Below are 15,000 nucleotides of genomic sequence, written 5' to 3'. Positions count from 1 at the left end.
GGTTGATGCATGTCATTGTATCCCAATTGCGTGGATTGTTGCTTATGATATCAATCTCTGGATTGTCTGGTCCAGACTCTATTATTTACAGACCACTGTCATATAGCTGAAGTATTGCATTAAACAACAAACAAATATTACGGTGGCAGGTAAATAATCCAGCCTGAACCTGACAAAATGGTGATTGATATTATGAGCAACGATCCACTCTGGCGGGTACGGCGATACACCATCAACCAAGTCACCGAGCCTGACCAACCGGTCTATAAGTACATTGACAAGCATAGGTTGCTGGGATCAGTATGGTTTTATGCCGCTTTTAGCAATATTCCAGCAATTTCACAGCGGGGAAACCAGATATGGGCTTCAGACATTGTACCCATCTCAGGAATTGAACCCGGGCAAACACTTTAACCACTAAGCTACCCGTCACCGCCCCGGGGGATCAGTTTGAACTCTAAAAGGCAACAAATATCCAGTGACATCTACAAATGTAACAAAAAATGTCCCCTGACTGGAGAACGCAGTACCTGTGCCTCAATCCTTGCAGCCGTCTCCGCTGACAACTGGTCCTTGAGAAGGTGCACCTGCGCTATGGCAACCTGCGTCTGGTGCTGCTGCTGCTCCAACTGTTGTCGTATCAACTGCATCTGGTGGTGAGAACTGAGCGGGAGCTGAGACTCGGGGGCATATTCTCCAAGCATCACTGGAGACCCGAGCGGGGACGTAATCGTTGTACCCCCAACCTGATTGTCAAACACAGACATGTTCATCATCAAAGACTGGCTTCAGTAGGAGATACAGAGATATGAGGTATCAATTTTTCTAATTCAAAACTTCATTTCATATAATCTTATTCTGACATTGTTGCCAAGGAAACAACAGAGAGATATCTTGGGAAATGGGATTGAATTTCTATAAAAAATAAATAAATATTGTCCCCAAAGATAATATGGAAAAATACGTCTTTGTTTCTGGTTTTACCAAATAAAAAAAAAATTATTCCCTGTATGGCCTGAGAAAAACAACAGTACCCCCAAAATGCAAGTCTCCGTTCAAGGACAGAAAATTATAACAGAAATGGGGACGGCCTCCAAAATACTCATATGACTGACAAAACACATCAAAGGTTTTAGGTGCAACAAACTCTCTTCAATCGAAGTAGAAACTAAATTGCAATATTGCAGACATGCACCCACCGTTGGAGAGTTACCTCCCCTGGACTGTAGAAGCTGGGCTTGTTTGAGCGCCAGTTCCGTAGGTGGGGACACCCTGCCTTCCTTCACCGGCTCATCCACGTTGTCCTTGTTCAGCTCCTTCTCCTCAAGTGCATCCTTGTCTGAAATACAACCCTCACAGGTAAGTACTGCAACCCTCACAGGTAAGTACTGCAACCCTCACAGGTAAGTACTGCAACCCTCACAGGTAAGTACTGCAACCCTCACAGATAAGTACTGCAACCCTCACAGATAAACACTGCAACCCTCACAGATAAACACTGCAACCCTCACAGATAAGTACTGCAACCCTCACAGATAAGTACTGCAACCCTCACAGGTAAGTACTGCAACCCTCACAGATAAGTACTGCAACCCTCACAGGTAAGTACTGCAACCATCACAGATAAACACTGCAACCCTCACAGGTAAGTACTGCAACCCTCACAGATAAGTACAGCAACCCTCACAGGTAAGTACTGCAACCCTCACAGATAAGTACTGCAACCCTCACAGATAAGTACAGCAACCCTCACAGGTAAGTACTGCAACCCTCACAGGTAAGTACTGCAACCCTCACAGGTAAGTACTGCAACCCTCACAGATAAATACTGCAACCCTCACAGATAAGTACTGCAACCCTCACAGATAAACACTGCAACCCTCACAGATAAACACTGCAACCCTCACAGGTAAGTACTGCAACCCTCACAGATAAATACTGCAACCCTCACAGATAAACACTGCAACCCTCACAGATAAGTACTGCAACCCTCACAGATAAATACTGCAACCCTCACAGATAAACACTGCAACCCTCACAGATAAACACTGCAACCCTCACAGGTAAGTACTGCAACCCTCACAGGTAAGTACTGCAACCCTCACAGATAAATACTGCAACCCTCACAGATAAACACTGCAACCCTCACAGATAAGTACTGCAACCCTCACAGATAAGTACTGCAACCCTCACAGATAAGTACTGCAACCCTCAAGGATAGTACTGCAACCCTCACAGATAAGTACTGCAACCCTCACAGATAAGTACTGCAACCCTCAAAGATAGTACTGCAACCCTCACAGATAAGTACTGCAACCCTCACAGATAAGTACTGCAACCCTCACAGATAAGTACTGCAACCCTCACAGATAAACACTTCATCCCTCACAGATAAGTACTGCAACCCTCACAGATAAACACTGCAACCCTCACAGATAAACACTGCAACCCTCACAGATAAGTACTGCAACCATCACAGATAAGTACTGCAACCCTCACAGATAAACACTGCAACCATCACAGATAAACACTGCAACCCTCACAGATAAGTACTGCAACCCTCACAGATAAGTACTGCAACCCTCACAGATAAGTACTGCAACCCTCACGGATAAGTACTGCAACCCTCACAGATAAGTACTGCAACCCTCACAGATAAGTACTGCAACCCTCACAGATAAGTACTGCAACCCTCAAGGATAGTACTGCAACCCTCACAGATAAGTACTGCAACCCTCACAGATAAACACTGCAACCCTCACAGATAAGTACTGCAACCCTCACAGATAAGTACTGCAACCCTCACAGATAAGTACTGCAACCCTCACAGATAAGTACTGCAACCCTCACGGATAAGTACTGCAACCCTCACAGATAAGTACTGCAACCCTCACAGATAAACACTGCAACCCTCACAGATAAGTACTGCAACCCTCAAGGATAGTACTGCAACCCTCACAGATAAGTACTGCAACCATCATGGATAAGTACTGCAACCCTCACAGATAAACATTGCAACCCTCACAGATAAACACTGCTGAAGGTGGAGGCTGAAGTCTGTACAGCACGACACTACAGAGTCCGACACAGACACTGCTGAAGGTGGAGGCTGAAGTCTGTACAGCACGACACTACAGAGTCCGACACAGACACTGCTGAAGGTGGAGGCTGAAGTCTGTACAGCACGACACTACAGAGTCCGACACAGACACTGCTGAAGGTGGAGGCTGAAGTCTGTACAGCACAACACTACAGGGTCCGACACAGACACTGCTGAAGGTTGATGCTGAAGTCTGTGCAGCACGACACTACAGAGTCCGACACAGACACTGCTGAAGGTGGAGGCTGAAGTCTGTACAGCACAACACTACAGAGTCCGACACAGACACTGCTGAAGGTGGAGGCTGAAGTCTGTACAGCACGACACTACAGAGTCCGACACAGACACTGCTGAAGGTGGATGCTGAAGTCTGTACAGCACGACACTACAGAGTCCGACACAGACACTGCTGAAGGTGGAGGCTGAAGTCTGTACAGCACGACACTACAGAGTCCGACACAGACACTGCTGAAGGTGGAGGCTGAAGTCTGTACAGCACGACACTACAGAGTCCGACACAGACACTGCTGAAGGTGGAGGCTGAAGTCTGTACAGTACGACACTACATGGTCCGACACAGACACCGCTGAAGTCTGTACAGCACGACACTACAGAGTCCGACACAGACACTGCTGAAGGTGGAGGCTCAAGTCTGTACAAGACAACACTGAGAATGACAAACACACATTCAGTCGGTGTGTGACAACAGTGACAAGATGTTCACTTGATAACAACCCCAACAGGAAACAGCATTTCACACCGAAGCTGTCAACACAAATTAAGTCCATCACAAACTATTACCCTTCAAACAATCAGATGGAGGATCGAAATCAATACCATTACTCAAGTTCTTAAAGATTCTTTTCCTTGCTTATAATCAACACAAATACACAGCTCTGATATTTCTCTGCCATGTTATTATTTGGAATGCCATGACTCTGATTACGTTTGATGTTTTTATTCACTGACTGTCAAGGAAATCTGTTGTTCTTTTTTATTTCCACAGATTCATTTATTTCCACAGATTCAAAGCAATTGGACTGCTGCTACAGCATCTGCATGGGGAGCAGGAATGAGGGGTTTATCGAGCTGATGCTGAATTAATACAAAATAACCCAAAAGCTACGAGAAATTACGGATTAACTGAACCGAGCGAATTAATGAGGGACAGATAATCCATAATTCCAAGTAGCAGGTAAGTTATTCTCTATATTACCCACAGTCAAGTAGCAGGTAAGTTATTCTCTATATTACCCACAGTCAAGTAGCAGGTAAGTTATTCTCTATATTACCCACAGTCAAGTAGCAGGTAAGTTATTCTCTATATTACCCACAGTCAAGTAGCAGGTAGGTTATTCTCTATATTACCCACAGTCAAGTAGCAGGTAAGTTATTCTCTATATTACCCACAGTCAAGTAGCAGGTAGGTTATTCTCTATATTACCCACAGTCAAGTAGCAGGTAGGTTATTCCCTATATTACCCACAGTCAAGTAGCAGGTAAGTTATTCTCTATATTACCCACAGTCAAGTAGCAGGTAGGTTATTCTCTATATTACCCACAGTCAAGTAGCAGGTAGGTTATTCTCTATATTACCCACAGTCAAGTAGCAGGTAAGTTATTCTCTATATTACCCACAGTCAAGTAGCAGGTAGGTTATTCTCTATATTACCCACAGTCAAGTAGCAGGTAAGTTATTCTCTATATTACCCACAGTCAAGTAGCAGGTAAGTTATTCTCTATATTACCCACAGTCAAGTAGCAGGTAAGTTATTCTCTATATTACCCACAGTCAAGTAGCAGGTAAGTTATTCTCTATATTACCCACAGTCAAGTAGCAGGTAAGTTATTCTCCATATTACCCACAGTCAAGTAGCAGGTAAGTTATTCTCTATATTACCCACAGTCAAGTAGCAGGTAGGTTATTCTCTATATTACCCACAGTCAAGTAGCAGGTAGGTTATTCTCTATATTACCCACAGTCAAGTAGCAGGTAAGTTATTCTCTATATTACCCACAGTCAAGTAGCAGGTAGGTTATTCTCTATATTACCCACAGTCAAGTAGCAGGTAGGTTATTCTCTATATTACCCACAGTCAAGTAGCAGGTAAGTTATTCTCTATATTACCCACAGTCAAGTAGCAGGTAAGTTATTCTCTATATTACCCACAGTCAAGTAGCAGGTAAGTTATTCTCTATATTACCCACAGTCAAGTAGCAGGTAAGTTATTCTCTATATTACCCACAGTCAAGTAGCAGGTAAGTTATTCTCTATATTACCCACAGTCAAGTAGCAGGTAAGTTATTCTCTATATTACCCACAGTCAAGTAGCAGGTAAGTTATTTTCTATATTACCCACAGTCAAGTAGCAGGTAGGTTATTCTCTATATTACCCACAGTCAAGTAGCAGGTAGGTTATTCTCTATATTACCCACAGTCAAGTAGCAGGTAAGTTATTCTCTATATTACCCACAGTCAAGTAGCAGGTAGGTTATTCTCTATATTACCCACAGTCAAGTAGCAGGTAGGTTATTCTCTATATTACCCACAGTCAAGTAGCAGGTAAGTTATTCTCTATATTACCCACAGTCAAGTAGCAGGTAAGTTATTCTCTATATTACCCACAGTCAAGTAGCAGGTAAGTTATTCTCTATATTACCCACAGTCAAGTAGCAGGTAAGTTATTCTCTATATTACCCACAGTCAAGTAGCAGGTAAGTTATTCTCTATATTACCCACAGTCAAGTAGCAGGTAAGTTATTCTCTATATTACCCACAGTCAAGTAGCAGGTAGGTTATTCTCTATATTACCCACAGTCAAGTAGCAGGTAGGTTATTCTCTATATTACCCACAGTCAAGTAGCAGGTAAGTTATTCTCTATATTACCCACAGTCAAGTAGCAGGTAAGTTATTCTCTATATTACCCACAGTCAAGTAGCAGGTAAGTTATTCTCTATATTACCCACAGTCAAGTAGCAGGTAGGTTATTCTCTATATTACCCACAGTCAAGTAGCAGGTAGGTTATTCTCTATATTACCCACAGTCAAGTAGCAGGTAAGTTATTTTCTATATTACCCACAGTCAAGTAGCAGGTAGGTTATTCTCTATATTACCCACAGTCAAGTAGCAGGTAAGTTATTCTCTATATTACCCACAGTCAAGTAGCAGGTAGGTTATTCTCTATATTACCCACAGTCAAGAAGCAGGTAGGTTATTCTCTATATTACCGACAGTCAAGTAGCAGGTAGGTTATTCTCTATATTACCCACAGTCAAGTAGCAGGTAGGTTATTCTCTATATTACCCACAGTCAAGTAGCAGGTAGGTTATTCTCTATATTACCCACAGTCAAGTAGCAGGTAAGTTATTCTCTATATTACCCACAGTCAAGTAGCAGGTAGGTTATTTTCTATATTACCCACAGTCAAGAAGCAGGTAGGTTATTCTCTATATTACCGACAGTCAAGTAGCAGGTAGGTTATTCTCTATATTACCCACAGTCAAGTATAGGTTATTCTCTATATTACCCACAGTCAAGTAGCAGGTAGGTTATTCTCTATATTACCCACAGTCAAGTAGCAGGTAGGTTATTTTCTATATTACCCACAGTCAAGTAGCAGGTAGGTTATTCTCTATATTACCCACAGTCAAGTATAGGTTATTCTCTATATTACCCACAGTCAAGTAGCAGGTAGGTTATTCTCTATATTACCAACAGTCAAGTAGCAGGTAGGTTATTCTCTATATTACCAACAGTCAAGTAGCAGGTAGGTTATTCTCTATATTACCCACAGTCAAGTAGCAGGTAGGTTATTCTCTATATTACCCACAGTCAAGTAGCAGGTAGGTTATTCTCTATATTACCAACAGTCAAGTAGCAGGTAGGTTATTCTCTATATTACCAACAGTCAAGTAGCAGGTAGGTTATTCTCTATATTACCCACAGTCAAGTAGCAGGTAGGTTATTCTCTATATTACCAACAGTCAAGTAGCAGGTAGGTTATTCTCTATATTACCCACAGTCAAGTAGCAGGTAGGTTATTCTCTATATTACCCACAGTCAAGTATAGGTTATTCTCTATATTACCCACAGTCAAGTAGCAGGTAGGTTATTCTCTATATTACCAACAGTCAAGTAGCAGGTAGGTTATTCTCTATATTACCAACAGTCAAGTAGCAGGTAGGTTATTCTCTATATTACCCACAGTCAAGTAGCAGGTAGGTTATTCTCTATATTACCCACAGTCAAGTAGCAGGTATGCTTTTCCTAATTTCCCTTTTACAAATGTGTCATCGACTGAACTGTTTGTCCAACCTTGAACTGAGAATCATAAACTTAACAAAACTACAGTGTTCACTTGTTACTGCGCCCTTCAATATAGCGCTAACTCTGTTATAGCGCGCGGTAAAGCATGGCTCCCAAAATTTACTAACATTTTCAATAAAGTTCAAGTTTTCCAATGACACAATGTTTTCCCCTATCTCAAAAAACATCAGCTGATCACAAAACACCGGAAATACCAGTCAACAATCCGAACTGAAGTACGCAATTTAATCCTATTATTATAATATCTGGTAATAAAAAAAAATGTTCCTTGTTTATCTGGACTAATGTTTTTTGATTATATTCAAAATATCATTCGATAATTATAGTAATGTTTACAATGATTTCAGCGAAATCGTATGCGAATGGATCAGTAGATCGCACAACTCACTGTTATCTACAGCAACCACGGTCAGATTACCAGAATTGACGCCTTGAAATGAACTTTAGTTGCCAGAGAATGGATACACATATCATAAATTCTATACCATGACTCGCTAAAATTCATATTTGAGGCAGTTTGACTATCAAATGTCAACATAAGGTTTTCATAATCGAAATACATGTTGACTTGTCAAAATCGTTCCATATGTCAAAAGATATCCTGCATACAATCTGTTCCAAAGTGCTACGTTTGTGGTTCTAATAATTTTAAGTATATATGGTGGAAGCTGCAACTAAAATAACATGATATTGGAATATATTATTCCTGATAAAATAATAATTTCAGATACAATTTATTCCGATTATTGCATCAAGTTCTTTCAAGTGGTATCACTGGGTACGTTGTAACGTTGAATCACTGGTAGATTGGGAGGAAACGTGTGCACAGCTGATCGCTATTTCCAGCTTAGTTTACGAGAAAATACACACGGTAATCTCTTCATATAAAAAACAATGCCTTTGAGAGCAGGAATTACATTTCAAATGGTAAATCATCATGTCTGGTGATGTTTTATATCAAATTTTATACTTTTATTGTCCAAGTTTGTTATAGATCTACCTGCTTATTCACCTGAAGAGATACGATGTGTTTTTGTTTTTTAAAGCGCATATTAATACTCACAAAATCTTTTTTTACACTATGAATCATAAATAACTTCTAGTCTAATCTTTTTTGAAACGTGCAACGTAGATCGTGTTAGGTAGGCTGAGCATGTATACTGTTTTGTTGGTCATCTACCACCTACGGCTCGACCTTCGTTAAACCGCTGATCATCTTTAACGCTCATCCATTATTTGGACCCCGAAGGTAGCGTTGTAGCGAGGGATCACTGTACTCATATATATATCATACAGCAGAAAAATACAGGTAACATAGCAACATCTTTTAACTTAAGGAATTACTCAAATCTTCACTTCTTCTTGGGGTTCAAAGGTTAGTTCCTGCAGGAGTGCATCAGTGGTGAATATTCTGCAATTTCCAAATAAAATGAAATCTTCTGGAGATTTGTGTTAAGGAATCCTGTTCCACTCTGCCCGGGTGATACGGAAACATATCTGCCTGTACTGCTTCCCCTACAACTACTGATAGTAGAGGAAGGAAGCAGCAGCTATCTGAGGAATTAATCTAGCTAACAACCACTTCACATATGAGCGAGCACATTTCCCAGCCTGCTGGTCTCATCGGAGCCAAAGATTCAATCGCTGAGATGGCAAAATTTTAATCAATTGTTATCAGATTTGCTATCGAGAGTAAGGAATCAGAAACTCTTTTTCACCCTTTTTAAAATAACAACACATCAAGAGAGTGAAAATAATTAACACATAATTGTCAGATAATCACATCTGATATGAATGTAGACACTGTTAGTCATCCCCGTGCAGCTCATTTCAGAGATGAGTGGTGTGTGTGAAATAACTAGATTTGGGGAGAGTTAAGCGAGTACGGTTTTACACCAAAAATGAGATTCACAGATAGAACCCATGCAGGGAATCGAACCCGGGCCTTCGGCGTGACGAGTGAACGCTTTAACCACAAGGCCACCCCACTGCCCCAGATATGGGGAGAAAACAACTCGTCCCTCTAGATTTTCACTAGTCTTGGACTAACGGACCAGTGGACGTGTTAAATCCATTGGTATATACTGACATTGTGACAGGAGGAGTGTCTACATATAGGCATCAGTCCACCCTTACTGTTTCCAGTACTGGAGAGGTGAGTGAGGTTCTATGACCCGATACTACGCTAGGCACTCATGAACGTATTTGAACACAAACTTAAATCACACTTTGAATCCCTTTTTCTTGAGGCTTGTAACCATCTCAACTCTATTAAAAGACTTCAAGGACTCATCGGCAACAACTTTGGTCAGAAAATCTACGTTTCTTCCATACCGAACACCCAATGAGTGAGTGAGTGAGGGAGTTGGCTTTAACGCTGCTTCTAACAGTATTCCAGTTATAATGTGGGAGAAAAGCCTGAAGTGATGCAGGTCTCAGACGTTTACCACTTCGGTGAAACCCTCGAGCACGGGTATTGTGTTGGTGCTGAAAACCTAGAAACATAATCGGGGCGAACCAGGATTTGAACCCACAATCATAGGATTCTGGCATGCCCAAGAGATGCTACTCTGCACAGCAAATCACGGCACCTTAGACAACTGGGCCACCCATGACCTGCATATTAGGACAAAACAGATGGACAAGACATTCAGGCTTGGGAGCTACTGCATGCAGATAAGGTATGATCTTAGAGAATGCTTGCTTCTTGATGTGGGTTCATTGCCCATCATAAATACTGGCAGGCCCAGTCTCAAGCAACATCAATAACCCCATGGAACCAAACCATTGGATATTTGGACAGCTGATGCAGGTATGTGAGGCAGTTGTGCAGAAAGCGGTATCAGCTTGAGAGATGGTTGTGTGGAATGCACTATCAGTCTGTAAGCCAGTTGTGTGGAAGGCACTGTCAGTAGATGATGATAACTGCACATAGCAGAGGGCTGGTGTGGCTTCCAACAGGTGCTTGGTAGACCAGATTGGTAGGTGGGGTGTGATGGAGGGCAAGGGCTGAGGTTTGTGTGGTGAGATGGGGGTAGGTGTGGGAGTTGTGGGGTGAGGTTGGGTGGGGAAAGAGTAGGATAAGGTGGGGTAGGTGTGAAGGGAGTAGGTGTGGGGTGAGGTTTGGTCAGGAGGGGGTGAGATGCAGTAGGTATGGGAATTGTGGGGTAAGGGTGGGGTGACGAGGGAGTAGGGTGAGGTGGGAGTTGTGGGGTGAGGTGGGGAGGGAGTAGGTGTGGGAGTTGTGGAGAGGTGGGGAGGGAGGGGGAAGGGTGAGGTGTGGGAGTTGTGGGGAGGGAGTCGGTGTGGGGTGAGGTTGGGTGGTTGTGGGGGGAAGGGGAGGGGGAGATGGATGTACATTGTGGGGAAGATCACCTACAGATGATAAGGATCACAATGGATGATGTTTGTGCAATGGACCACTCGCTGTGTATGTACCATGAGATCAACAATGCAGTCTTCTGAATAACTTCCGTAACCTTGGAAACAAGCATCTCAAGTCCTCATGCTATGCAGCTGTATTTGATTGTGGGGAATTCTGGGTACTGCTGATGTCATTGATGTGTTCATAGTTTACACTGGCATGATTCAAAATATGTCATTCGATCTTACAGTATCATCATTAACTACAGAGTTACATTTCGTTCATTTGAAAACAGTCGCACACTCTGTGGTGAATAAGTGAATACAGATCCATTAATATTCCTTGTCTGGTTCCTCCTTCAGAAGGAACAACTATATGACAATGTCAAGAAGACTTGCCTCAATCTCACTTCAAGGCCATGAAATTTGCATAGAAAGATTTTACAGGCTATCTAACAAATTATTTAAAGGGCAAGTAAAGTCAATATAGCAACCTTGCAGATTTGTTTATCACAAATGCTTGACATATATATATATATATATATATATACATGTATGTATATATATTATATATCATATATTAATCATATATAGTCTGGAAGTTAATTTAAGGTACCGACGTTTACTACAATATCTGAAAAACTATCGAACCTACTCCAGTCAAAGTTGGTATGAGATTATTAAACAGTCATACATAACTGGATATTACATTTAAAGACAATCGGTGCATGAATAAAACATCTCTCTAATTAGCTATCAGTATATTTCATCAACAACCAGACTTGTTCGTCACGGGTGGAACGAGCATTCATTGTAACAGCCATCTGCATAATGCTACCCCTGCGTCACAGGGCCATATGACACAGCTGAACCAATCAACTCAACTCAAAAGGTTGCATGGGAATCACGCAGGTTTCAAGTGTACAACCCTACCGCTACTCCTACAACAGATGCATGTGGAGCCTACCCTGTACACTGTATACACTTCAAACCTTCCTGAATCAGTTGGCAACAGGTCAGGTGTACCACCCTACAACAGATGCATGTGGAGCCTACCCTGTACACTCAATACACTTCAAACCTTCCTGAATCAGTTGGCAACAGGTCAGGTGTACCTCCCTACAACAGATGCATGTGGAGCCTACCCTGTACACTCTATACACTTCAAGTCAGTGAAGACCCCCAGCAAATCTCTGTTTTAGAGTCATATTGGGATTAATTACAAGAAGCATTTTATCTCTAAACCATTCACTGACAATAGACCTAGACATACTAGACATTGTTACTTGGGGAGGAAATACACATCCATGACTAATTACAATATCATGTCATCACAGTGCTATTTTTTTTTTTTGTCATGACTATTTGCTGTAGCTATACTGAATACATGCTTACAACGAACTACGGTTATAACGAACGAAAATTAGTTCCCCCTTTTCTCCCGTTATAACTGTAGTTTACTGTATTTATAACATGTTGCAGGACCTGTGAAGATCCAGGGAAGGATAGGTCTTCAGCAACCCATGCTTGCCGTAAACGGCGACTATGCTTGTCGTAAGAGGCGACGAATAGGATCGATGCTCATGATGCCAATCGGTCCAGACTAGATTATTTACAGACCTCCGTCATAAAGCTGGAATATTGCTGAGAGTGGTGTTAAACAGCAAACAAGCAAACATTTTTCAGATATGACATCCAGGGTTTATGTAAGTCATATGTTTATGACTTACTTTTGAGAGTGATTCTTCTTTCGTTGTCCTCCGATGACCGATCGCTGTTTGTTTCCTCGATCTCTGTGTTTGGCGAGGTCTGGATGGTGAGCTTGTGACAGACCTCGAACGCCTGGCCGATTGTACGCACAATGCGCATCGCCTGACTCTGAAACAACAAGGATGACCATGTACATGCGCCTGTTAAGACAAAACACTTTCCCAAGCTGAGATACAGATGACCAAATCTTAGAGAGTGTTTCAGCAATACCTGAGTAAAAGTCACCACCAGTCATCACTACAGTCAGTCATCACTACATTTGTCACTACAGTCAGTCATCACTACATTTGTCACTACAATCAGCCATCACTACATTTGTCACTACAATCAGCCATCACTACATTTGTCACTACAGTCAGCCATCACTACATTTGTCACTACAATCAGCCATCACTACATTTGTCACTACAGTCAGTCATCACTACATTTGTCACTACAGTCAGCCATCACTACATTTGTCACTACAGTCAGTCATCACTACATTTGTCACTACAGTCAGCCATCACTACATTTGTCACTACAGTCAGTCATCACTACATTTGTCACTACAGTCAGTCATCACTACATTTGTCACTACAGTCAGTCATCACTACATTTGTCACTACAATCAGCCATCACTACATTTGTCACTACAGTCAGCCATCACTACATTTGTCACTACAATCAGCCATCACTACATTTGTCACTACAATCAGCCATCACTACATTTGTCACTACAGTCAGCCATCACTACATTTGTCACTACAATCAGCCATCACTACATTTGTCACTACAGTCAGCCATCACTACATTTGTCACTACAGTCAGCCATCACTAATGGACTTGAATAAAAAAAAAAGAAATATCATATTTTGATAAACCTCACTGCTTATGACCTAAGGAGGGCAACAGGACCTGATTGATATCAACTGTTGCCATGCCCAGACACATAAACTGTTGCCATGCCGGGACACATCAACCGTTGCCATGCCGGGACACATCAACCGTTGCCATGCCCAGAGACATCAACTGTTGCCATGTCGGGACACATCAACCGTTGCCATGCCGGGACACATCAACCGTTGCCATGCCGGGACACATAAACTGTTGCCATGCCATACTAATTGTTGCCACATAATAAAAAGACTTAAAACAACAAACATTCCTATCACGTTTTCCCATTCACTTGCATCATACAATGAGAAACTGATGTCCTGGAGGGGAAAAGGAGTGAAAATTAATAACATTTTTCAATAGTCATCTCTGAATGATAATCGAGAAAAACTTGACACACTTGCTGTCTGTCGTCTTTCTCTCCATTTCCCCATTCATCTCTCTAATACATTACTTTTTCCCCTCTTTCATCTCGCTCTCCTTCCCCATCTCCTGCTGCCCCGTGAACAACAAACACCTTGAACAATTCAAAATGTTAATCATTCATCTGAGGTCCTTTACTGAGCCAAAATCAGTTGTCCAACCATACCAATCTCCTGGCAAGGAGGCCACCATGCTTGAATCAGTGCTTGACACACTGCTTCAGCTTCCAATCAGGAGACAACAAGTTTTCAAGATACTGTTTCTTTACAACTAACAGTTTTTAAATGAATTTCACCAACTCAAGCTCTCATGAAGTGACATGTTTCACAAAAACTCAAAATTACTCAGAAGTTCTGAAGCAAACCTGGTACATACTATCGGCCACACAACTCTGAACAAGGGAAATCTTCCAGGTATAAAAAAAAAGTTGCATTACATGATGCAAGTGGCTGCATGAATCTGATACTCTTCCTCACAAAAAATTGCATGGTTTATAACATCTTAATATATTTTTGCACAAGAATGATAAAAAATATCTTGAAAATATCTCCTAGGGCAAAACGATATTGGATATTGCTATGTGACAAAGACCAGGATGGAAGCACGATGGAGTGAGTGAGTGAGTGAGTGAGTGAGTGAGCGAGCGAGTTGGGTGACTTCACTTGTAATATACACAATTCACCCTGATCAGGATCACAAGACGGATATAATTAAGGGTCACACACGTTTCAATGAAAATAATTCTTTGTAACTTGTGAACTCAAAAAATAATAAAATTCAGCTAAAATACTGTCAACACTAAAATACTCTCGGCAGTCAATGAAATACACCCTGTTGTCAACCAATCAAAGTCAAATCCGTGCTTAAACTATTTTCTTCACACTACTATTTACTTTCAACTAATCACATCTCATATATTCCCTCAGCCCATTGCACGGCTTACTTCCATGACCTTTAATCTCCTAAAAAAAATATGACATGAATTAAGAATTTGACAGGTTACAAAAAATGCCTCATCACAGACTAATAGATAGAGTGGAATGAGACAAAAACACTTTATCCAGTGTCAATCTAAAAATTTAAATAATTAAGAAGCAATAATTGTGAAGGAGTCTAAACTGTTTAGAAATCATTTTCCTCAA

The 15,000-nt window shown here is 41.5% G+C and overlaps 1 protein-coding gene across 1 annotated transcript in view; it reads right to left on the bottom strand.

The window, feature by feature from the left end:
• LOC139459935 (carboxyl-terminal PDZ ligand of neuronal nitric oxide synthase protein-like) overlaps positions 1–15,000 on the bottom strand; it is a 215,285-nt gene that overhangs the window by 9,963 nt on the left and 190,322 nt on the right. The window contains exons 6-8 of the mRNA XM_071241670.1: positions 12,523–12,670; positions 1,200–1,339; positions 531–746 (exon numbers count right to left, since the gene is read on the bottom strand). Of these exons, the coding sequence (XP_071097771.1) occupies positions 531–746; positions 1,200–1,339; positions 12,523–12,670 (504 nt within the window). The remainder of the gene's footprint in view (positions 1–530; positions 747–1,199; positions 1,340–12,522; positions 12,671–15,000) is intronic.

This window comes from Haliotis cracherodii, unplaced genomic scaffold, assembly GCF_022045235.1.
Source record: "Haliotis cracherodii isolate W230 unplaced genomic scaffold, xgHalCrac1.p SCAF_13, whole genome shotgun sequence".
Classification (NCBI taxonomy): domain Eukaryota; kingdom Metazoa; phylum Mollusca; class Gastropoda; order Lepetellida; family Haliotidae; genus Haliotis; species Haliotis cracherodii.
The sequence above is the reverse complement of the archived record's forward strand: the minus strand, read 5'-3'. Positions and strand labels throughout refer to the sequence as shown.